The 26025-nt window shown below is 49.9% G+C and overlaps 1 protein-coding gene across 4 annotated transcripts in view; it reads right to left on the bottom strand.

The window, feature by feature from the left end:
- The window catches only part of CMAS (cytidine monophosphate N-acetylneuraminic acid synthetase), a 312311-nt gene that overhangs the window by 227745 nt on the left and 58541 nt on the right, over positions 1 to 26025 (bottom strand). For 3 of the 4 annotated variants that reach the window (XM_029600157.1, XM_029600158.1, XM_029600156.1), the window contains exon 3: positions 21814 to 21969. The exons of the other annotated variant lie outside the window; for it this stretch is intronic. In XM_029600157.1, the coding sequence (XP_029456017.1) occupies positions 21814 to 21969 (156 nt within the window). The remainder of the gene's footprint in view (positions 1 to 21813; positions 21970 to 26025) is intronic. 4 annotated transcript variants of the gene reach the window in all.

Genomic DNA, 26025 nt, shown 5'->3' with positions numbered 1-26025 from the left:
AAAAGCTGTTATAGATGTGTGAACAGACGCTCAGTTAAAAAGTGAAACAGGATTCCCCTGACCGATTGACAGTAGCTGGAGACCGCCAGCATTCCCAACCGGAAGGCGTGGACACCTGGTAGAGTGTACGCTCTTATGGAAACAGATGACTTGGCTTACCGTGAATCGGTGATACCCATGTACGCAGGCAGCTGGGCGGGATGCTGAGTCCATCTGTCTACACTAAGCAAAAGGGGATTATCAGGTAGTAATCCCAACATTTCCTGGCGTGTAGCCAGATGGACTCAGAACAAATGGGATGTACAAAAGCTTTACTCCCAGCCTGGGCGGGAGGCTGCCTGAGGCCCATGTAGTACCGCCCTCGCAAATGCCGAGTCCTCCCCGGCCTGAACATCCAGACGATAGAACCTGGAGAAGATATGGAGGGAAGACCAAGTCGCCGCTTTACAGATTTCCGCAGGCGATAGCATCCTGGATTCTGCCCAAGATGCTGCTTGTGCTCTGGTAGAATGAGCCTTGACCTGTAGAGGCGGAGACTTCCCGGCCTCTACGTACGCTGCTCTGACAACTTCTTTAATCCAGTGGGCGATGGTGGGCCGCAAGGCTGCTTCACCTAGCTTCTTCCCACTGTACAGGACGAACAGATGGTCCGTCTTTCGTAGGTCTTGTGTAAGTTCCAAATATCTGGGCAGCAATCTGCCAATGTCGAGATGGCGTAACAAACGCCCTTCTTCAGTTTCTTCAGACCCGCCGTGGTAGGCAAGGATATGGTTTGATTAAGATGAAACTGTGAAACCACCTTAGGTAGAAAGGAGGGAACCATACGAAGATGGATAGCCTCTGGAGTGATTCTGAGAAAGGGATCACGGCAGGACAATGCTTGTAGTTCTGAGATGCGGCGGGCTGAACATACAGCCAGCAAGAATACCATCTTCAAAGTGAGGGAACGAAGTGACAGGCCCCGAAGTGGTCTGAAGGTGGATCCCGCAAGGAAATCCAAAACAAGGTTGAGGTTCCACAAAGGTACAGGCCACTTCAGTGGCGGACGAATATGCTTGACTCCCTGCAGGAAGCGAGAAACATCCTGGTGCTTGGCGATGGTCTTGCCATCCCTCCTGGGACCATAGCAAGACAGCGCAGCCACCTGAACCTTGATGGAGCTGAGGGAGAGACCCTTCTGAAGGCCATCCTGCAGGAAATCCAACACAATAGGGATTGTGGTTGCATGAGGATTGGTGCCGTGAGTGTCGCACCATGCTTCAAATACTCTCCAGATCCGGATGTATGTGAGGGATATGGAAAACTTGCGAGCTCGGAGGAGGGTATCAATCACGGGCTCCGAGTAACCCCTCTTCTTCAATCAAGCCCTCTCAAGGGCCATACCGTAAGAGAGAATTGAGCCGGATCCTCGTGAAGAATGGGACCTTGATATAGAAGGTCCCGGAGAGGAGGCAGGGGAAGGGGCTCCCCTGCCACTAGTCTTCTCATGTCCGCGTACCATGGTCGTCTTGGCCAGTCTGGTGCCACTAGAAGGACTAGGCCCCGGTGTCTCTGAATCTTGCGGATGACAGCGCCTAGCAGAGGCCACGGAGGAAAGGCGTACAGTAGAGTCCCTGGAGGCCATGGCTGAACCAGGGCATCGATTCCGTGTGAGCACGGGTCGCGCTTGCGGCTGAAGTATCTGGGTACTTGAGCATTGGACTTGTCTGCCAGTAAATCCATGTCCGGAAACCCCCAATGATCCACAATCATCTGGAAGGCCGTGGGTGAGAGCTGCCACTCTCCCGGATTTAGGCTTTCCCTGCTGAGGAAGTCTGCTGTGGTATTGTCCTTCCCGGCGATGTGGACGGCGGAGATGTCCTGAAGATTCACCTCTGCCCAAGTCATCAGAGGGGCGATCTCCAGAGATACCTGTCGGCTTCTGGTTCCGCCCTGACGATTGATGTATGCCACCGTGGTGGCGTTGTCGGACATCACTCTGACTGCTCTGCTCTGCAGTCTGTGGGCAAATTGAAGGCATGCCAAGCGGACAGCCCGGGCCTCTAGACGGTTGATGTTCCACGCCAACTCTTCTCTGTTCCACCGCCCTTGTGCGGTGAGTTCTTCGCAGTGTGCGCCCCAGCCGCTTAGGCTGGCATCTGTGGTGAGCCAAAATCCACGTGGGTGAGGACATCGTCGATCCCCTGCTCATGTGGTTGGACTGCAACCACCACCGTAACTGGGTCCGCACTCGGGCTGGTAGAGGTAGGTGCGTGGAGTAGGTCCGTAGACGGGGGCTCCAGCGAGAGAGCAGGGCGTGTTGTAGAGGTCTCATATGGGCCCTCGCCCAGGGCACCACTTCCAGGGTGGATGCCATGAGACCAAGAACCTGCAGATAATCCCAGGCGGTGGGTCGACTGGCTCCCATCAAATACTGGATACGCTGCTGAAGTTTCAACGTCCTCTTGGTGGTGAGACTGACCGTGTCTGCCCGGGTGTCGAACTGTACTCCCAGGTGACTGGGAAGGCTGTAGGCAGCTCTTGCCGAGGTTGATAACCCAGCCCAGGCTTTCTAGAAGGGCTATCACTCTGTCGGTGGTCCGAAGGCTCTCCTCTCGAGACTTTGCCCTGATCAGCCAGTCGTCTAGGTAGGGATGGACCAGAATTCCTTCCCGCCTGAGCGCCGCCGCTACTACTACCTTGGTGAATGTCCGTGGCGATGTCGCCAACCCAAAGGGCAGAGCCCGAAACTGGAAGTGGCGGCCTAGAACCTTGAAGTGTAGGTAGCGCTGATGATCCGGATGGATCGGGATATGCAGGTATGCCTCTGACAGGTCCAATGCCGTGAGGAATTCCCCTGGCTGTACTGCGGCCTTGACGGAGCGTAGAGTTTCCATGCAAAACCTCGGGACCCGTAAATATTGATTGACCGACTTGAGGTCCAGGACAGGCCGAAAGGTACCCCCTTTCTTGGGTACCATGAAATAGATGGAATAATGGCCAGAATTCACTTCCCAGGCAGGTACTGGGATGATGGCTTTCAAGGACAGGAGCCTTGCCAGGGTAGCTTCCAATGCTGCCTTCTTGTGTATGGGACACGAAGATTCCACAAACTTGTCCGGAGGGAGATGATGAAAGTCCAGATAATATCCCTCCCGGATAACGGCGAGAACCCACTGGTCCGATGTAATCTCGACCCATCTGGGGTAGAAGAGGGTCAACCTGTCCCCTATGGCTCCGTCCCCCAGATGAATCTGCGGATTCTCATTGGGAGGCGCGGCCGGGACCCGAGCCCGGGCCCGCTCCCCTCTTGCGCTGCTTGGTCCGAAAGGACTGACTCCTGGCCGGAGGACGTGGTGCCTGTTAACGACCCCTGTAAGGAACGAAACGCTGGGAACTCCTGCCCCTGGAGGGCCTTGGAAAGGCGCACTGGCCCCTTCGGAACCGATCTTCCGGCAATCTGGGCACTGGAGAGGCGCCCCATGTACTGGCCAGTTTATCAAGGTCGCTGCCAAATAGAAAAGAGCCCTTGAAGGGCAATCTGGTGAGGCGGGTTTTAGAAGGCGCATCAGCCGACCATCTTCAGATCCAGAGCTGCCTCCTGGCAGCTACGGAGGATGAAATCCCTTTAGCTGTTGTCCGGACCAGGTCAGATGCCGCATCCGTAAGGAACGAAAGAGCGGATTCCATGTCTGCCGCTGCAGCGTTGTTTCTAACCTGTGACAAACAGGCACGCGTCACTACTGTGCAGCAGGTGGCAATCCGTAAAGATAAAGCCGCCACCTCAAAGGCCTGACGCAGAATGGCGTCCAGTCGCCGATCATGCGGCTCCCTGAGGGCCGTCCTCCCTTCAACTGGAATGGTAGTGCGCTTGACCACAGCGCTAATCAAGGCGTCCACCTGAGGGCACGCCAGCAGATCCTGGATAGTCGGTGCCAATGGGTACATGCTCGTCAGAGCCCGACCCCCTTTGAAGGCAGCCGCTGGAGCCGCCCATTCTAAATCGATCAGTTGTTGCGCCGCCTGTAAGAATGGAAAATGGCGGGCCGTAGGACGAAGACCTTCCAGCAGGGGGTTCTGCGCAGAAGGTACCGAAGCGCTGGGACCTGTAATATCCAATTCTGCCAGACACTGAGACACCAGGTCAGAGAGATCCTCCTTAGGGAAGAACCGCCTCATGGTTCGATATGGCTCAGTCCCTGGAGGGAGGTCCCCCTCGTCCGGGAGTTCGGACTCGTCCTGTGAGACCTCCTTGTCTGACTGATCTGGGCTATCCATTGGTGGGAAGTCCCGCTCGCGATAAGGTTGTGATGGTCCAGGAACCGGATCCGCAGGAACTGCTACCACAGCAGCCGCCGCAGGCGCAGCCACCGCAGGAACTACAGGAACCGCAGGGCCTGGATGGGCAGCCGTTTGCATCTGTACAAAAGCATGAATTCCCTTAAAGAGATCCACCCAGGAAATGGAAGCAGCCTCTAATTGCCGGGGTACAAGCTCCCCCGGGATGCCTGATTGGACGAGACTGCCCCCTAACTCCGGGGTAGCCCCTGGGGAACTGTCCACAAATCGTGGTTGAGACAGGTCCTGGCCCGAGGGTCGCATGGCCCCCTCACATTGGGCACACAGAGAATCTGGCTCATCCCTGCGCGTGGCCCTAAGGTGGCATGCGGAGCAGAAGCCAAGGGCTGCAATGCCTGAAGCAGGCGGCGCCGTCGCTGAAGACTCTGCAGCTTTCTTTTTTTTTTAATTTTATTTTTAATGCATTTCAATTGTTTATACATACAGAAAATTACATAGAGTGGGTTATGCTAGAATTATTATTCCATAAACAATTTAAGACATCATTTTTATAACTCCACCCTATTACTCAAGGCAATATAGTAAGAAAACTAGAGATCAAACCTCAGCTAAGACCAAATTATTGGAGCAGATAAAGAAAATTTCAATCTACACTAAATTGCCTAACCACATTTTTCAATCCTTTCCCCCCCTTCAATCATATTACACCTCTAGGAGTGTGTATCTAAATACACCCTAAGCTGGTTTGGGTCATTAAAGACATATCTGTCTTTCCCAAAACTTATGTGACATTTACACAGGTACTTTAGTACAAATTGAGCACCTTTCTCTATCACTTCTTTACGCATTTCAATAAATTTTTTCCTTCTTAGTTGAGTGCTACGCACCACATCCGGGAAGATCTTTATAGGAGATCCATAGAAATCTATTTTTTGGTATTTAAAGTGTAGTCTCAAAATGGTATCTCTTTCTACCGGTGATAAAAATTGTACGAGTAAAGTAGCTTTTACATTAATTTTTGATTCAAATGATTTCTCTATAAATTCCGTCAAATCTAAGTTTTCCTTACTCTCCACTAAATCTTCTCTGCAGCTTTCTGATCCATTGAACAATAGGTGCTCAAGAATAATATGCGGTAGCAATAGGCGCTTAATACAACAGGCGCTCAATAATAATATGCGGCAGCAATAGGCGCTCAATACAACAGGCGCTAAAGAAAAAGATGCAGCAGCAATAGTCGCTTAATACAACAGGTGCTCAATAATAAGTGGCAGCAATAGGCGCGTAATACAACAGGCGCTCAACAGGAATATGCGGCAGCAATAAGCGCTTAATGTGCCCTCAATAGGCTTTCAGCAATAAGCGACCAGCAATATGCTCGCAATAGGCATTCAATAAGCTTTCAGTAATAAGCGGTCAGCAATATGCTCCTAATAGGCATTCAATAAGCTTTCAGTAATAAGCGACCAGCAATATGCTCGCAATAGGCATTCAATAAGCTTTCAGTAATAAGTGGTCAGCAATATGCTCTTAATAGGCATTCAATAAGCGGTCAGCAATATGCTCTCAATAGGCATTCAATAAGCGGTCAGCAATATGCTCTCAATAGGCATTCAATAAGCTTTCAGTAATAAGCGGTCAGCAATATGCTCTCAATAGGCATTCAATAAGCTTTCAGTAAGAAGCGGTCAGCAAAGCCAAGGAGGAAGAAAGCCGCGCCTATTACGGGCGCGGAGTACCTGAGCAAGGCCCAACCGGCGTCCTCCACGGCGTGCCATGCCGCCGATCCTCTGCGCTTCGGAGACCCGTAGGAAGAGACGTACTCCTTACCAGCTTCGGCGCTTCCCGGCTGGAACACAGGCGGTCTCCGGCTGCGGGGGAAGGGATCACCTCACCACCGCAATTTGAGGAAATGCACCCGCTACCTCGTCCACGCCGGGACCGAGGGCCTCGTATACCTCACGCGGACTGCGTCCGGGGACTGCGTCACTGCCGCGCTTCGGCAGGACCGAGGACTTTCCCACCGGGGGAGCACAGTAATCACCCCGGGAGCTCGCTGGGGGAGGAACCCGTGGGTATCTACCGCAGGAGCGCAGGGCTCTAAGTCGAATAGACAGGAAAAACGAATCTAGAATGATAAGAAAAGAGAAAAATTAAAGAAGTCTTGGAAAGCACGCTCAACTAGCGTGCAGGCACTCCAAACTGCTTTGGAGACGGAAATTACTGAATAGCTACGCCTCCTGTGGGGATATATACGCCCCTGTGCTGACGTCAGATCCGTCTCCAACTGCTAGCACGCGGATACTATCCCATTTGTTCTGAGTCCATCTGGCTACACGCCAGGAAATTATAATTAAGTGAATATCCGGTCTCTCAGACTCCAAATGCATTACCATGAAATAATCTGATTTTGCTTTATACATGAGAAATTAGCAGCCATAAAGCATACATACTGTGTCCACCAAAAATTAATTTAATAAGGCTGCATTTTTCCAATTGGCCAATATTTGTTTCAAAGCAACAAGAAATCAAAGAGTCTTTGTTGCGAAGGCAGTAAATGTAAAAGAAAATTATTCCTTACCTCGCTAATTTTTGTTCCTGTAGTACCATGGATCAGTCCAGACGGTGGGTTATGTCCCCTGTCCAGCAGATGGTCAGAACCAAAACCTCCGGGGGAGGTCTTATATAATCTCCCCTCCCCTGCCTCAAACGTCAGATTCTAGACTAGCAAAGCCCAGAAGAGAAGAGACCATCACAGAGGGATCAAGTATGCCTTTCGAACACATAATGGTCGAGGAGACCAGCCATAAGTAAAACCAGTAGGCCAGGGCTGAACAGGGAAAACTTGCAGGCAAAACTGTCCGCCCAAGACAAAAAGTTGGAACCTCAAGAAGGAAAAAGAAAGAAAGAAATGTCCCACCTTAATAACTCCAGCCACAGGGAGGGGTCTGAACTGATCCATGGTACTACAGAAACGAAGGTTAGCAAGGTAAGGAATAATTTTCTTTTCCCTGTACGTACCAGGATCAGTCCAGACGGTGGGATATACCAAAGCTTCCCCCTCATGAGTGGGCCGAGGACAGCCCTGCGCGAATAACCCTGTCCCCAAAGAGCCCGCCCGGCGGAGCCCACACGTCCAGACGATAATGTTTCGCAAAAGTATGGAGCGACTTCCAGGTGGCCGCCCTACATCTCTTGGGCCGAGACAGACGTGCCCTCCGCCCAAGATGTTGCTTGAGCCCGGAGCGAATGAGCCTTGACAGACAATGGAGGAGGCTTACCCATACCAATATAAGCCACTGCAATCGCTCCCTTTAACCAGCGAGCGATGGACTGCTTGGAAACCATACAACCTTTCCTCGGGCCAGACCAAAGGACTAACAGGCAGTCCGACAGGCGGAAATCATTTGTGAGCTCTAGGTAATGCATGAGACATCATCGCACGTCCAATTTGTGCAGATCCCCTGAACCAGCCGAAGGAAACGAGGGCAGTTCCACTGATTGGTTGAGGTGAAAAGCCAAAACTACCTTGGGTAAGAAGGATGGTACGATATGGATAGAGACCCCGTTCGCCGCAAACCGGAGATATGGTTCCCGGCAAGAAAGAGCCTGCAGTTCAGAGCATAACATCCTTGACCGTAGCTGTTTGTAAGGGCTCAAAGGGAGGACCACAGAGAGCTCTGAGGACCAGGTTCAAGTTCCACGACGGACACGGAGGCCGGATCGAAGGCTTCAAATGTCTCACCCCCTTCAGAAAACGGACGATATCTGGATGAGACGACAGCAAATTACTATCCTCCTGGAGGAAAGTGCCCAAGGCCGCCACCTGTACCCGGAGCAAATTATACGCCAGACCCAAGTCTAAGCCTGCCTGGAGAAACGAAAGAATCTGAACCACCGAGGCCTGGGTGGACTGGATATCGTGGGATACGCACCACTCCTCAAAGACCTTCCAAACGTGCACATATGTGACCGAGGTGGACGTCTTGCGCGCCCGTAAGAGAGTAGAAATAACGGGCTCAGGAAAACCACGACGTCTCAACGTGCGCCTCTCAAAAGCCAAGCCGCAAGACAGAAGTGATCTGTCCCCTCGAAAAATATTGGTCCCTGCCGAAGAAGACGCGGCAGGTGACTGAGGCGAAGTGGTTCCTCCAGCGTCAGATGAAGCAGATCTGCGAACCATGGCAGGCGAGGCCATTCTGGCGCTACCAGGATCACTGGGCCCGGATGCGCCTCCACCCTTCTTATGACTTTTCCCACTAGTGGCCACGGCGGGAACACATACAGAAGGCCCTGGAGTGGCCACGGAAGGACCAGCGCATCGACCCCTTCCGGCCGTGCTCCCTTCTGCGACTGAAGAAGCGGACTGCCTTGGTATTTTTGGTAGTTGCCATCAGATCCATGCGTGGTATCCCCCAGCGCTTGACTATGAGCCCCCATGGCTTCTTCCAAGAGTTCCCACTCTCCGGGGTCCAAGCACTGGCGGCTGAGGAAGTCCTCCTGTACGTTGTCTGTGCCTGAATTGTGAGATGCCGCTAGGCACTCTAGGTGGAGTTCTGCTCACTTCATCAGTCTGTCGGTCTCCCGGGACACGAGCCGGCTCCTTGTGCCCCCCTGACGATTGATGTAGGCTACCGTGGTCGCATTGTCGGATAGAATTCTGACCGCCCACCGGTGTACCAGAGGGAGGAACCCCCGCAGAGCCAGACGAACCGCCCTGGTCTCCAGACGGTTGATGGGCCAATGCGTTTGTTCTTGCGACTATCGGCCCTGGATCGCGCTGTGTCGACAGACAGCTCCCCAGCCGGAAAGACTGGCATCCGTGGTTACTATCACCCAGTCCGGGGCCTCCAGGGATATACCCCGTGTGAGTTGCTGAGGGTCCAGCCACCGGTGGAGGCTGAGCCGCATTGACCTCTGGATCGGCAGGACCGCCTGGTAGTCTCATGATGCTGGCTTCCATCTGGACAGTAACGACCTCTGAAGAGGGCGTAGGTGAGCGAAGGCCCACGGGACGAGATAGATGGTGGAGGTCATGGTGCCCAATACTTGCAGATAATCCCACACTGTGGGCGCTTCGAGCTTCATAAAGACGAGGATCTGCTCTCGCAGCGCCTGTGCTCTCTCTGGTCGCAGAAAAGCCATCGCCTTCCTTGTATTGAAATGTGCTCCCAGGAAGTCCAGGGACTGAGATGGCACTAGTTTGCTCTTTGCAAAATTTACGATCCACCCCAGCGAGTGGAGGAGCTGAACTACTCTGTCCACCGCTCGAAGCCCCCGTACTTGGGACTTCGCGCGAATGAGCCAGTCGTACAGATAGGGGTGCACGAGGATTCCTTCCTTGCGGAGAGCCGCCGCTACGACTACCATGACCTTGGTAAACACCCGAGGGGCTGTGGCCAGTCCGAAGGGTAAGGCCCGGAACTGAAAATGCTGCCCCAGGATCTTGAAACGTAGATAGCGCTGGTGGGGCCTGATGGATCGGGATGTGAAGATACGCTTCCGTAAGATCCAGCAAAGCCAAGAATTCTCCCGGGTGCACTGCAGCCAGCACCGAGCGAAGCGTCTCCATGCGGAACCGGGGAACCCTGAGAGACTTGACGGTCTTGAGGTCCAGAATTGGCCGGAAAATCCCCTCCTTTTTGGGAACCAGTAAAGTGAATAATGACCTCGACCGAGCTCGGAGGCTGCGACCGGCACTATTGCGCCCAAGGATAGGAGCCGGTCTAGGGTCTGTTGGACGGCCCTCTGTTTGAGCCGGGACAAACAGGAATCTGTCTCGTGGGGCTTGTACAAAATCCAAGACGTAACCGTGTTTTAGGATATCTAGAACCCATTGATCCGACGTGATTTGGACCCACTCTTCGTAGAAGAGAGCAAGCCGACCCCCCCCCAAGCGGGGAGTCGCCCCGAGGGACCTCCTGGCATCATTGTGAGGACTTAGGGGGGCCCCCCCGATCCCTGGCCGTCCCTGCCATGGTGACGTCCCCGAAAGGACCGGTTCCAGGCGTGCGATCGAGAGGATGGTGTCCTGGGCGGTTGTTGCCTCGTGGGCCGAGACCGGCGTTGATTTCGGTACCTGCTTCTGGAGGAAAGGAAGGGTCTAGCAGAACGAGGACGATCCTCTGGTAGCTTATGGACCGCATTCTCATTGAGGGATTTGATAATCTGATCCAAGTCTTCCCCAAAGAGATATCTGCCCCTGAAGGGAAGGGAACTCAAGCGAGTCTTGGAGGGAGCATCAGCCGCCCAGTTCCTTAACCACAGGAGTAGACGCGCCGACACTGCCGCAACCATCGAGCGAGCTAGAACTTGCAGGAGATCGTACAGGGCGTCAGCACCATAGGCGACTACGGCCTCCAGCCTATCCACTTGCTGTCCCTCATCCTCCGGCAGAGACTGAGAAGTAAGCAGTTGTTGGACCCACCGGAGCCCTGCATGCTGCACCAGCGAACTGCAGATCGCAGCCCACATCCCCAACGCGGAGACTTCGAAGATCCTCTTTAAATATACCTCCAGCTTCCTGTCCTGAACATCCTTCAAAGCTGTCCCCCCCGTGACGGGAATGGTAGTATGCTTGGTGACCGCCGAAACGGCGGAATCCACTGTGGGAACCTTGAGAAGCTCCAGGAAGTCAGACGGAATAGACTTCTCCATGGCCCTACCAACCCTAAGGTTGGATTCGGGCGAGTCCCACTCTCTGGAAATGAGCTGCAAAATAGTGTGATGTGTGGGAAAAGCCTTGGCCAGAGGCTGCAGGCCTGCCAAGAGAGGATCCCCCTTCTTGACCTCTGGGTCGGGCTCCACCGGCCCCGGAGGAGGGTCAATGTCCAACTCTTTTGCAGGATGTGGGGAATGAGATCGTCCAGCTCCCCAGCCTGAAAGATGCGGAGCACCTGCGGGTCGTCGCCCTGTAACTGAGTCACCAAAAGGGAGTCCTCCCCATCCGGGTCCAGGGGGACGTCCCCTCTGAAGGTGGAACGCTGCCCTGATTGACTCCCTGGAGGGTCCCTGGTTCCTCGTCAGGGAGTGGGGTGCTGGCATGGGGGGCTCTGCCTCTGAGAGTGGCATCCAAACGAGCAAGCTTAGGGGGCGGAGGAAGGCCGGCCCCCCCCCCAGCGAGTCTCTACTCTGTAAAAAAAAAAGCCTGGTGCATAAGGACCACGAATTCTGGTGAAAATGCCGGAAAGGCCAAGGTGCCACTCCCCGGAGGCTTCCCCAGCTGAGCGGTGGGACCTGATGCAACCCCCGAGGTTGAAAACGGCCGTAGGGCCTCGATTGTCTCCCCTGCTTCCCCATCTGAGTGACCGGTGGCTGGATCCGGAAACAAAATGGCCGCCGTTCCCGCTTCATGCCGGCTCGATCCTGTAGCCTCAGAGGCTCCCCCGAAGGGGAGCTTGCTTCACCCTCGGAGGAACAGCCTGAGCCCGGCTCTGCTCGGGGTCGGCGCTCTCCCTGACGGCCAGCGGCCTCACAGGGGGCCGGTCGCTGCATCTGCAACAAGGGAAGCGGAGGAGAGGCGCTTCGTGCGCTCGGCAACAGCTAAAGAGAGGCGGTAAGCGGGAGCCGGAATGACCCCCCCCCCCCCCCCCCACCGACCCAAAGGTGCCTCCGGGGAATCTCACTCCCCGGCGGCCCCGGGGAATGTGGTCGTCGCGGGGCGGGAGTCTGCTTCGCTCCGCAGGGGAGGGGAGCCATAAAACAGGGCCAAGGGGGAGAGATCGGCCCTACCGATATGCACCCCGAGGCCTGGCTCGTCGTCGGCTAGAAGGCTGTAGGGAATCTAAAGAGGGAGAGAGAGAGAAAGAGAAAAAAAAAAAAGAACACTCACCCCGCTGAGAGAAGAGAGCAAGATACTGGCAGTCTGCCCGCAAGTCTCTTTGGGCTGCGAGGGTAGGAGCACCTCCCTCCCCTTTTTTTTTTTCGGACTTGATCCCTCTGCAACAGAGGCCTAGGAAACTAAGCTACGGAGCTGGGAACCCTTGTGTCCCCTGCTCACATCTGCTGGAGTCAGAACAATACTGACGTTTGAGGTAGGGGAGGGGAGATTATATAAGACCTCCCCCGGAAGTTTTGGTTCTGACTCCATCTGCTGGACAGGGGACATAACCCACCATCTGGACTGATCCTGGTACGTACAGGGAAAGTAGGGTCAGCAGATTTTAAAATTACTGTTCTGTAAGAAACAGAAGCCAGAAGGGGAACTATTCTAGAGTGTTTCTCCCAAACATCCGCCCAATACTGTTAAACTGGTGGTGGACAATCAAACAACATATGAGGAAGAGGTGCTCTGTCATTCTAATATGACCAACGCTTATGGGAGTCTGACAAAAAAAACAGTTTTGTGAAATATCATTGGCATCCATAAAGCATAAAGAAACAAAAAACATGGATCGAATAATAGCAGATAAACAATGAAACTAACTATAGACCACCAATATCTGTCGCAACCAGCTCCTAAAAAGGCTACCTGCAATCAATTTCCCAACATTTTTCAAATCCCAATGGGCATGTAAATTGGATTTTTAGAAGTTTATAAAAATCAGAAGCTAAGTGACTAACACAGTAATAAGTCAAGACACCCAAGTCCTTTGATTTTCCTAAAAATAAAAAAAAATTATATAAAACATTATACAGTTGCAACCAGTGAAATCTTAGAATCTGTGGCAGCAAGTAATGGGAGACAGTCGTCAAAAGGTATCAACAACCCATGCCTAATAACTTGACTAAAATCTTATTCCACAGCTCTGTCAAATTTTCCAATTCAATACTTGATTATCTAGGACCAGGACAAGTAATCAGAGAACCTAATTTGACATTAGATGCCGACCAATGTGGGGACTGAGGAGGTAGGAGACAAACCAGATCAGAATGTTAGACTGAATTAGAGTTGGGAAGGATGTTTTTTAGAAGATTCATCCCCAAGAGCAAAGCCAAATGCAAGGGATGTACCAGCACTTTTTCTAGGTCCAGCCATTTGGGACAGTCATCCTGTAACAAGTAACCAGAGAACCAAAATTGACCATGCTGCAATATATAAGCCTGATAACTATAAATGCCAGGGAAGTTAAAGCATCGAAAGAGGTGGAGTTAAGTTTTTTTGAATGCTATTTCAGCAGGTTCATTGCCCCAGAGAAAAGTGAATAGGTTTCTAAGTGCTAGTAGAGAGTAGTGGGAGAAAAAACTGGCATACTGAGAATGTTGTTAATGCAAGGGGTTACAACCATCTTAATGATATCTAATCTGCCCCACCACGTGAGATATAGGGGTGTACATTTGTTAAGCCATGCTAATAAAGGGGAATAGTCCGATAGTGAAAGACTGTGGCATCCAAATTGCTTTAGAACAAACTTAAATTTCATCCCTTTGGTAATCAAACAAATATGATAATCCTTGAGTTTAATCTGATTGGCCAGCACACAGGCAAAGCTTCAGTTTTCTGCTAACTGACCTTATAACCAGAAAAGGAGGAAAAAAGACAAATGAGAAAAACAAAGAAGGATCCAAGAGATACTGTATAACATCACATCAGTATAAGCAAATAGTTCACATTCCATCCATCAGTATGATATTCCCTTAATCTGAGGTTGTTGTCGTATAGCTATGAGCAAAGGTTCAAGAGATAGGTTGAAAAGAAAAAAAGATCAATCAAGTTATTTTCAAAGACCCAAGCTTGAGGAGTAGAACAACAGTTTTGATACAGAAATCAAAAACCCAAAACAAACCATCATAATACTTGTAAATTATAGGGCCATTCCACTTGATTAAACACCTTTTCGGGAGCTAGAGAGTGAAATGATAGGTTTGGAAGATAATATAGAAATATGAGAATGTATGAAAGACTGCCATTAACTATAATGTGCAGGAAGACCTTGTGAGACTGGAAAATTGGGCATCCAAATGGCAAATGAAATTTAATGTGGATAAGTGCAAGGTGATGCATATAGGGAAAAATAACCCATGCTATAATTACACAATGTTGGGTTCCATAATAGGTGCTACAACCCAAGAAAGAGATCTAGGTGTCATAGTGGATAACACATTGAAATCGTCGGTTCAGTGTGCTGCGGCAGTCAAAAAAGCAAACAGAATGTTGGGAATTATTAGAAAGGGGATGGTGAATAAAAACGGAAAGTGTCATAATGCCTCTGTATCGCTCCATGGTGAGACTGCACCTTGAATACTGTGTACAATTCTGGTCGCCGCATCTCAAAAAAGATATAATTGTGATGGAGAAGGTACAGAGAAGGGCTACCAAAATGATAAGGGGAATGGAACAACTCCCCTATGAGGAAAGACTAAAGAGGTTAGGACTTTTCAGCTTGGAGAAGAGACGACTGAGGGGGGATAAGATAGAAGTGTTTAAAATCATGAGAGGTCTAGAACGGGTAGATGTGAATCGGTTATTTACTCTTTCGGATAGTAGAAAGACTAGGGGGCACTCCATGAAGTTAGCATGGGGCACATTTAAAACTAATCGGAGAAAGTTCTTTTTTACTCAACGCACAATTAAACTCTGGAATTTGTTGCCAGAGGATGTAGTTAGTACAGTTAGTATAGCTGTGTTTAAAAAAGGATTGGATAAGTTCTTGGAGGAGAAGTCCATTACCTGCTATTGAGTTCACCTGGAGAACGGCCACTGCCATTGGCAGTGGTGACATGGAATGGACTTGGTTTTTGGGTACTTGCCAGGTTCTTGTGGCCTGGGTTGGCCACTGTTGGAGGCAGGATGCTGGGCTTGATGGACCCTTGGTCTGACCCAGTATGGCATTTTCTTATGTTTTGTCTGATCCTTTAGCAAATCTCCACCCACAGATCTCAATCTGTGAACTAGTAATTTGGCAAAAATGTTATAATCTGCATTAAGCAAGATGAGTCTGTAGTTAAGAGGTAAGCAAAAGGATCTCTACCAGGTATAGTGAGTACAACATTTCAAGCTTCTGTAAACTTTTTAATCAATCAGATCAGAAACAATGTCCTGAAAATAAGCATGCATATACGAAAGTAGAATGTCTACGGTGCTTTTATAAAATTCTACTGGGTAACCATCTAGGCCGGGAGATTTCTGTGAAGACAGCGAACAAAGTGCTTGTCGTATTTCTGATAGGGATAGGACTTAATCCAGCCACAGCTTATCTTCCGACAGACAGGAACGATCAAGACTATCTAAAAAGAAGGAAATGTGAGCAAATGAAGTGACTCAGACGTATAAAGAGAAATTAAAAAAAAAAAAAGAGTAAAACGTGATCTAGTATTTCCAGATTACGAACTGTAGTTTTCTCGGAGATTTTGATCTCCAGCATCCGTTTTCTGATGTCCCCCCTTTTTTCTTAAGCAACTGGTCAACAGTCTGCCCCATATTATTTTGATTAATACTTTGCATTCCACAAAAAGATAATCTCCTGCTCTTTCACCAAGAAGTTTGTTGTATTCATATTTTAGTTTGAGGAGGTTAATGAGGTCAGTATTTTGAGCATGACTGATACGTCTAGCCTCAAGAGAAGCTATTTCTCCCTCCAACCTCACAACAGCAGACTGGCACTCTAGTTTTGTGAGCGCTATAGGAGATTATATGGCCCCAGATTGCAGGTTTAAGAGTAGATTAAAGTTTGGACAGAAACATCCGTTTAGTCAAGGGAAAAATATTCAGAAAAACCCATTTTAATGTAATCCAGAAATTGAGACTCCTCCAATAGACCAGGGTTGAATCTCCATTCTTTAAAAGAGAGTGTTCTGAAATAATGATCGGATGTATAGTCGTAGTTGAAATGAGAGAAAGCAAAGTATTAGATACTAAGAAATGGTCTATCCTTGAATATGACTGATGTGGGATGGAAACAAGGGTAAAATCATTCTCCATTGGGTGAAGCAATCTCAAAAGATCTGAAAGACCATTTTGTTGCTGTGTGCCATCTGCATCCCTTCAGTATAAAGAATATCCAAGCCGAATATGCATAAGAATAATAATGAATCAAGCAATAATAGAACTGTAGAAGTGCAAAAATTGAGAGCAACTTCGGTTACTATTCTTAGTGTTCTACATTAAACAGACTCCAAACACCCACTCCCCGGGCGGGCATCTGGACTGATCTGTGGTACTACAGGAATGAAAATTAACAGACAAGAACAATTTTCCTTTTCCCTGTACGTACCCGGATCAGTCCAGACTGTGGGATGTACCAAAGCTTCCCTAAACAGGGTGAGATATTGAGAGTCCCGCGCGAAGAACTCCACTGCCAAAATTGCTGACATCTGGAGCCTGCACGTCCAAGCGGAAGTGACAAGCAATGTATGTAATGTCTTCCATGTGGCCACCCTACAGATTTCTTGTGGCAAAACCAACTGGCATTCAGCCCAAGAAGCTGCTTGGGAACGAACGTAATGTGCTTTCAACGCTTCAGGAACGGATCGCCCTTTACAAAATGTAAGCGGAGGAAATAGCTTTTCAACCATCGAGCAATTGTAGGTTTTAGAAGCTTTCTGACCTCTCTCGGGACTGCTCCACAAGACAAATGATCCGAAACGCTGAAAGGATTCATGACCTCTAAATAGCATAATAATGCACATCTGACATCCAAATGACGAAGTTCTCTTGCGTGTGGGACGTCAGCCGTTACGTTTTGAAAAGCCGGGAGTTCTACTGATTGATTTAAATGAAAAGTTGAGACCACCTTAGGCAAAAAGGAAGGGACTGTTGTAAGAGATACACCAGAGTCAGAAATTCTCAAAAAGGGTTCCCTACATGAGAGGGCCTGTAATTCCAAGATTCTGCGAGTGAGCATATCACCACTAAAAATACAGTTTTTTAATGTGAGATCTTTCAACGTCGCCTTCCTAAGGGGTTCAAATGGTGGATCACACAAAACACTTACAGCCCGATCCAGTAAAGTCCGTGGGAGAGCGGACGAATGCCCGCTCTCCCGGCGCGCGCACCGGCCCCTCGCCGGTGCGAGCGATCCAGTATTTAAATGAGGCGACGCAGTGCAAACGAGGAAAAGGAGGCGCTAGGGACGCTAGCGCGTCCCTAGCGCCTCCTTTTGGCCTGGAGCGGCGGCTGTCAGCGGGTTTGACAGCCGACGCTCAATTTTGCCGGCGTCGGTTCTCGAGCCCGCTGACAGCCACGGGCTCGGAAACCGGACGCCGGCAAAATTGAGCGTCCGGTTTTCGGCCCGACAGCTGCGGGCCGAATTCAAAATTTTTTTTTTTTTTTTTTACTTTTTTTTTTACTTTTGGGGACCTCCGACTTAATATCGCTATGATATTAAGTCGGAGGGTGCACAGAAAAGCAGTTTTTACTGCTTTTCTGTGCACTTCCCTGGCGCCGGAAGAAATTAGCGCCGACCTTTGGGCGGCGCTAATTTCTTAGAGTAAAATGTGCGGCTTGGCTGCACATTTTACTTACTGGATCGCTCGGGAATACCTAATAGGGCCATCAACATGCATTTGCATGTTGAGGGCGCTATTAGGTGCCGCGGGTGGGCCGCGTGTTTTCCTCCCCTTACTGAATAAGGGGTAAGGGAAAACACGCGTCCAGAGCAGGGTGACAGTGCGCTCCGACGGAGCACACTTTACTGGATCGACCTGTACGTTAAGACTCCAGGACAGACAGGAGGAATCAAATGCCTTACTCCTGAGGAAAAGCACAACATCTGGATGCGAGGCTACTGAGCTTCCGACAACGGAGCCCAGGGCCACCACATGCACACAAAGTGAGTTAAAAGACAAGCCCTTGGATATGCCGCTTTACAAAGAGGCCAAAATATGAGCAATCGAAGCCTGCCTTGGAAAAATTCCTTGTTCATGATACCAAGTCTCAAAAACTCTCCACACCCTAACATGAGAGAGAGGTAGACGTTTTCCTGTCCACTAGACAAAAGCGATCTGCCTGGTCGAAAAATATAGGGCCTTGCCGCAGAAGATGACCAAGCCGTAGGGGCCCATCCACTGCCAGGTTGACTAGATCCATGAACCACAGCCATCGGGTCATGCCAGAGCCACCAGAATCTTGCTGCCTGGATGAACCTCTAGCCTACGTAGAACTTTGCCCACTAGCGGCCAAGGAGGGAAGACGTACAGGAGAACCAAAGTTGGCCAGGGAAACACTAGCGCATCTACTCCCTCTGCACCTTGGTCCCTTCTGCGACTGAAAAAACTAGGGGCCTTGGCATTTTCTCGTGTCGCCATCAAGTCCATGTGTGGTATCCCCCACCTGTGGGAAATGAGATACATTGCACGGTTGGAAAGTTCCCACTCTCCTGGATCTTCCACTGTGGGACTTCAAGGTCCACCCCTCAAGACAGGCTGTGCGGACACAGCCATCACCCAAGACTGGACCTGGCATGATAAAGGGAACTGGAATTCCTCTGACTTGGGGTCCCAACGGGAAAGAAACGCTTGTTGTAATGGCCTCATATGAGCAAACGCCCAGGGGATCATCTCCGGAGTGGATGCCATGGAGCAGAGGACCTGTAGATAGCCCCAGGCTTTGGGAGGCTGGAGCGACAACAAGCGCCAAGCTTGGTCCATCAATTTGTTCCGTCTGTCCGGGGGAAGGAAAACCTTTCCTATGCTGGTAATGAAGCGGGTGCCCAGGAAGTCCATCGTTTGAGAAGGGACAAAGTTGCTTTTGGCCTGATTGATCACCCAGCTGAGTGACTCCAGGAGCTTGACAACGTGGCAGATAGCTTCTATACAGAGAGACTCCTGAATTTCACCCTGATGAGCCAGTCATCTAGGTAGGGATGAATTAGAAAGCTTTGCTTCCTTAGGACTGTTGCCACAACCACCATAACCTTGGTGAATGTGCGAGGGGCCGTGGCTAGACCGAACGGCCGTGCACAGAACTGGAAATGCATACCTAGTATCTGGAAGTGGAGAAATTTGTGATGATCCTTGCGAAGTATGCTTCCATCGGATCCAGGAATTTGCCCTTGCAAACTGCAGCTATCACGGAACGTACGGTTCTCCATGCAGAAATGTGGTATCTTGAGAGCCTTGTTCACTTTTTTTTTTTTTTTTATAGGTCCAGAATAGGCCTTAAGGATCCCTCCTTTTTTGGGACCACGAAATAAATGGAATAACACCCCGTTCTCCATTCTACTTGGGGAACCGGCTGTATCGCCCTGAGAGCCAGGAGCCATCTGAAGGTCTGCCGTACGACCTGAGCCTTGGTTCTTGCACCGCAGGGGGAGATCATGAAGAAGTCTTGGAGTGACCGAGCAAATTCCAAAAGCATAGCCGTGTTCTATGATGCTTAGAACCCATTGATCGGAAGTAATTCTGACCCATGCCTCGTAGAATTGGGACAAACATCCCCCCACCCAAGGTAGCGAGGGATGGGCCGGCCTGATCTCATTGGGAAGACTTGGAGGCAAGGGTCGTGTTTGCACTTGTGTCTAGGGTTGTTCTGCGCCCTTGAAAAGGAAGAATTCCAGAATTGCATCCTCGGCGCCGGCTGTCTCTGCCTGTAGTCTAGCCTGGTGAAACCTCTGTTGACCTCGAAAATGAAAATCGGGTTGATGGAAAACCCCTAGAAGGCCTCGGCCTGTCCTCAGGGAGCTTGTGAACTGTTTTCACTCAGACTTCATCAATTTGCTCCAGATCCTCCCCAAAGAGAACTTTCCTTTAAATGGTAATGAGCCTAATTGAGCTTTAGAAGAAACGTCTGCCAACCAGTTACGCAGCTAAATGGAGCCTCCACATGCAGACACAGCAGAGGACATACGAAGGAGATCATACAGTGCATCCACTCCATAAGCTTCCAATTGCTCCGCTTCCTCCGACTCTCCGGGAGGAGGATGTCTTGAAGACAATAACTGTTGTACCCATCAGAGGCTTGTCCGCAGCATGTAGCTGCTGCACACCGCTGCTCGAATACCCAGGGCTGAAACTTCAAAGATTCGTTTGAGAAGAACCTCCAGTTTTCTATCCTGAAGACCCTTGAAGGCTGGCGCCCCAGCGACGGGAATGGTGGTTCGCTCTGTGACCGCGGTCACAGAAGTGTCAACCTTAGAAGACCTCAAGAGGTCCAAAGAATCCTCTGGCAAGGGATAAAGCTTATCCATAGCCCTTCTTACCCTCAAACCAGCATCTGGGACCTCCCACTCCCTAGTCATCAACTGGTGCAGCATAGGATGCAACGGAAAAGTTTTAGCTGGAGCCCGCAGCCCCGCTAAGACTGGATCCACAGAACCTTGTAGGAAGGTAACTTGGTGGAGATCCACCCCTAATTCAGATAAGACTGAGGGAATAAGAGGCTCCAGCTCCTCCCTATGAAATAGGCGGACCACCTTTGGGTCATCATCATCCAGAGGGGAGTGTTTTATCAGGTCCTCCTGGGAGCCTGCGCTGGGAGAGGGCAAGGAAGGGGTCAGCACATCCTGAACTACACCATCCGCTGCTGCCGCGGACAAGCCACGCAATTTAGCAACCCGAAGTGCCGCCTGAGTATCTGAGCACTTAGGAATTTTATTTGGAGGCTCAGCAAGAAGACCTAATCGCGAAGCACCGCTTTGTTGAGTCTGGGAAGCAGTCTGAGAAGCCAAAAAAGCCTTATGCATATGAAGCAAGGTCTAGGGTGAAAGCATTTGAACCAGCCCCTTCCCCTACCAGGGGATAGGGCTCACCCTCAAACATCCTGATCAAAAGGATCCCCAGGACTGGTAGGGACCAGAGATAAAAATCGGGAGGTAACTCCCTTGCTCCCAATGCCCTGGCTTCTGTCTCTTTAAAAACTTCCAAAATGGCCACCGTTCCCAGACTGAGGGAGAATGAATCAACCCTGGGCTCCCGAGGTGCTGATCTTTTTAAGGAACCTCGGGGCTTCAGCGGAGCTGCCTGCCTCTTGCTGAGAACTGCCTTCCCCGCTGGAGAGGCACTGAGAGCAAAGGCCTGCATGGGAAAGTCTGGTGACAGACTCCCAAGTGCAGGAACTACAGCAAGATGGCCGCGGCATCGCGGGAGCGAAGGGGGGAGCTGTAAAACAACAGCACCACCTCCATCTGCTGGAGACAGAGAAATACTGAAGGGATGCAGGTGGCACACCGGGTTAAGAGAGGGTGCTCTTCAAGTTTTTTTCTGTCTCCATCTGCTGGAAGGGAGGAATAACCCACAGTCTGGACTGATCCGGGTACGTACAGGGAAGATACATATTCAGATATAAATGGAAAATGTGGCTTCTTGTAGTGATTTTCTCTAAAGAAGCTTCCTTATGGTATGGGAATATTATATTCAACTGCCAGCTCCTGCCCATAGTTTAGTATTGAACTGTTAATTAGTTGGCAGGATCAGTTTAAATTTGTTTGAGGGTCCAGCGGAGGGCTGCTTTGTGGAAGAATATGGGGTGGGGTGTTTATGAAATGGGCTTGTTTCAATAGGGTCTTCTGGTCATCACTAGTTGCAGTTGGGGGGGGGGGGGGGGGGTGAAGAAACATTATGAGAAAAGGGAAAAAAAACTGAAATCTATTGATCTCTATACACACACACGGCCATAATATTTTCTTTTAATTTTGTTTTAAACTTTTTATCTTTACTTACCTAGGTCTTTTACCTCTTGCCATCGAAACTGATGTCGTCTGACAACAGAAAAGACACAATCAAAGTTATCTTTTCTGATTTTATTTACCACATTTATCAGATCCTCTGGATGTAGACAGGGAGAAGTAGCCTGAATGTGTCCAACAAGATCAACCTCTAGACAATGAAAAAGAAAATCAAACAGCATACAATGAGTAAAATTATGCACTTAAGTTTAGGCACCTGTTTTCAGTCAAACCTAGGGTCAAAAATATGGTTTCCTAAAATTTAAGAGCCAAAATTTAGGACTCTAAGTTAGGCCTCCAAGAATACTGCAGACCCGAAACTAGGCTGTGCTGCAGGGTACCTCATTCCACCACAGAGTCTCCTTTTAGACAGGGGAGTTCTGGGAGCCACCCTAAACCACCTAATTTTTTTTTTTTTTTTTTTTTAAGAGGAGTAGGGCATCATTGCATGATTTAAAATCGGGGGATTATTTTATTTAACTTTTGGACAGCACTGCCTGGATAGGCAGCAGGGGTCTCGCAAGACCCCCAAGTAGGGGGGGGGGAGGTTTAATTTTGGGCAGCCTAGCCCTTTAAGAAACATTTAGGGCCATTGGGATGCACATTAGCATTCTAATGTCCCGTGATGTTTTAACTAAGTCAGGTGTGTTATTGTATTTGCATAGGTTTGACTATGCAAATGCTTTGCATGGATTTGTAAGATTTATGCATTCAAATTTCATGCAAAGCAGATGATTATAATAGGGGTGGGTTTCAGGCCAAAAACATTTGCTGTATCAAATATCACACCATAAACAACATTTATCATACTTTATAGCCATATCTCGGCTTAGTAAATCTAGGTCTAAGTTTGTAATTGAGGCAATGGAGGGTAAAGTGACTTGACAAAGGATCCTAACCCTGGCTCTCAACCTGCCTTTCTAACCACAACCTCATCCTTGGAACACACCTAGCCAGTCAGATTTTCAGGATATCCACAATGAATATGTATAAACAAGTGCATGCAAATCTTTTTGGCAGACAAACAATTTGAAGCAATTTCTTCTAATCGTCCTTCACAATCTACAGAATCCAGCTGTCTGAGGTTATGACAGATTGGAGAAATTGCTTACCTGATAATTTCGTTTTCCTTAGTGTAGACAGATGGACTCAGGACCAGTGAGTTATGTGCTCTTCTGTTAGCAGATGGAAGACAGAGTCAGATTTCAAAGCTGACGTCACCCTAGATACACCCCTGCAGTAACCTCAGTTCTTCAGTATTTTCTTCGAAAAGCCATTGTGGATATATCTTTGCTTAAATCTGGAACTGAGTCAACTATTTAAAAAAACTGGAGACCGCCAGTGCACTCAATCAACGCAGACACCGGACAAACTTGGGCTCAGGACCAGTGGGATGTACAAATGCTACTCCCAGACAGGGTGGGAGGCTGCCCGTGGCCCACTTAGTACTGCCCTTGTGAAGGCTGAGTCTTCTCGGGCCTGAACATCCAGGCGGTAGAACTTGGAGAAGGTGTGTAGTGAGGACCACGTCGCCGCCCAACAGATCTCAGTGGGCGACAGCAGCTTGATTTCTGCCCAAGATACTGCCTGGGCCCTAGTAGAATGAGCCTTAACCTGCAGTGGTAAGGGCTTTCCTGCCTCTATGTAGGCTGCCTTGATTACTTCCTTGATCCAGTGGGCTATGGTCGCCCACGAGGTCACTTCTCCTTGCTTCTTTCCGCTGTGAAGAACGAACAAGCAATCCGTTTTGTGCACCGGTTCCGATCTTTCCAGGTATCGCAACAGAAGTCTGCCGATATTTAGATGGTGTAGAAGGAGTGAGTCTTCAGAGTCCTTATTTTCATCCAGAGATCGTATGGTTCAAATGAAACTCGGAAACCACTTTCGAAAGGAAGGAGATGACTGTGCGCAACCATATGGTTCCAGGAGTGAACCTAAGGAACGGTTCCCGGCAGGATAGTGCCTTTAGTTCAGAGATAAGACGAGCTGAACATATTGCCACCAGGAATACAGTCTTCAATGTTAAGAGGCGTAGTGACAGACCACGCATTGGTCTGAAGGAAGCGCTCACTAGGAAGTCTAATACCAGATTGAGATTCCATAGGGGCACCCAAAGTTGCTTAACCCCTTTTAGGAAACAGGTCAAATCCGGATGAGCTAATAAGCTGATCCTGTTCACTTCGGCTCTGAAGCAGGATAGGGCTGCTACTTGGACCTTGAGGGAGTTGAGCAACAACCCTTTCTTCATACCATCCTGTAGGAACTCCAGAATCATGGGGATCTTGGCCATCCGTGGGAGTATCCTGCGGTCCTCGCACCAGGCTTCAAATATTCTCCAGATCCATATGTATGCTAGAGATGTTGAGAACGTGACACCCTGCTCTGCTCGCGCAATCACGGCCTTCGAGTGACTGCGCTTCTTCAGGTGAGTCCTCTCAAAGGCCAGACCGTAAGAGAGAATAGAGATGGATCTTCTTGAAGAATCGGGCCCTGCTGGAGAAGGTCCCTGTGTGGAGGGAGGCACAGAGGGTTCCCCTGCAAGGAGTCTTTGAATGTCTGCATACCATGGGCGTCTTGGCCAATCCGGGGCCACTAGTAGAACTAGTCCCCTGTGGTGTTCTATTTTGCAGATGACCTTGCCCAGTAGTGGCCATGGTGGGGGGGGGGGGGGGGGGGGGAAGAAGGCATACAATAAGTCTTCCTCTGGCCAAGTCTCGACAAGAATGTCGATCCCTTGGGAGTGTTCCTCTCGTCGGCGACTGAAGAACCTGGGGAGTTGGGCACAGAGAGGTGGCCAGTAGGTTCATTGCTGGAAGACTGAGATAGACAGCATCCATTCCCCCGGGTCCAGGCTCTCTCTGCTGAGGAAGTCTGCTGAGACGTTGTCTTTTCCTGCAATGTGGGAGTCCGAGATTCCTTGTAGGTTTATCTCTGCCCATGCCATGAGAGGGTCTATCTCCAGAGACACCTGCTGGCTCCTGGTTCCTCCCTGGTGGTTGATATAGGCAACCTTTGTAGCATTGTCAGACATTACTTGAATCGCTTTGCTTCGGAGTTTGTGGTTCAATCGCAGGCACGCTAGTCTGACTGCGCTAGCTTCTAGGAGGTTTATGTTCCATCCCACCTCTTCCTTGCTCCATTGTCCCTGGGCCAGTCAGTTCCTGAGATGGGCTCCCCACCCTCACATCCGTGGTGAGCACGATCTAGTTTGGTGGAGATAGGCATACTCCTCTACTTAGTTGGTCTTCCTGTAGCCACCACTGAAGCTGAGAACATACCTCTGCTGGTAGTTGGAGGCGAATTGAGTAGTCCTGGGACAGTGAGGAGCACTGGACTGGTCGCATGTGAGCCCTTGCCCATGGAACGACCTCCAGGGTTGATGCCATGAGCCTGAGGACTTGAAGAAAGTCCCATACCTTGGGGCGTGTATTGCTCATCAGTCATCGTAATTGTTCCATCAGCTTCCTTCTCCTCTGGGGAAGAACACTTTGCTCTGTTTGGTATCTAAAAGAGCCCCCAGGTACTCTAGAGACAGAGGGCTGCAGACTACTCTTGACCATGTTCATGACCCAACCGAGCTCCTGCAGTAGGTTCTTGACTCTGCTAGTCACCTGCCGGCTCTCTTCCAAACACTTTGCCCCGATCAGCCAGTCATCCAAGTAAGGGTGTACCAAGATCCCTTCCTCCTCAGTGTTGACGCCACAACCACCATAATTTTGGAGAATGTTCTGGGAGTGGTTGCTAGGCCGAAGGATAGCACTCTGAATTGATAATGGGGACCCAGTAATCGCAAAAAAGTGTAGAAAACGCTGGTGATCTTGGACTGGAATGTGAAGGTAGGCTTCGGAGAGGTTAGGAACTCTCCTGGTTGTACGCTCCATAATAATGGCAGAAGAGTCTCCATGTGGAAGTGTAGTTTTCACAGATGACGGTTGACGTTCTTGAGATCCAAGATGGGTCAAAATGATCCTTCTTGGGAACGATAAAATAGATGGAATGGCGCCCCATATTTTGTTGGGGTGTAAGAACCAGAGTTATTGCCTTCAGACTGAGTAGTCGTCAGAGTGGCTTCCACTGCCGGTGTGGGAGTGGCAGGGTGATATCAAATTTGTCCCGAGGGATGCTGCGGAACTCCAGAGAGTAACCTTCTGGAATGTTTAGTACCCATTTGTCATACGTGATCTTGACCCATCGTTGATCAAAGAGG

Source organism: Rhinatrema bivittatum, chromosome 4, assembly GCF_901001135.1.
Source record: "Rhinatrema bivittatum chromosome 4, aRhiBiv1.1, whole genome shotgun sequence".
In the NCBI taxonomy this organism is placed as follows: Eukaryota; Metazoa; Chordata; class Amphibia; order Gymnophiona; family Rhinatrematidae; genus Rhinatrema; species Rhinatrema bivittatum.
Note: the sequence above shows the minus strand (reverse complement) of the source record. Positions and strands in the feature narration are given on the sequence as shown.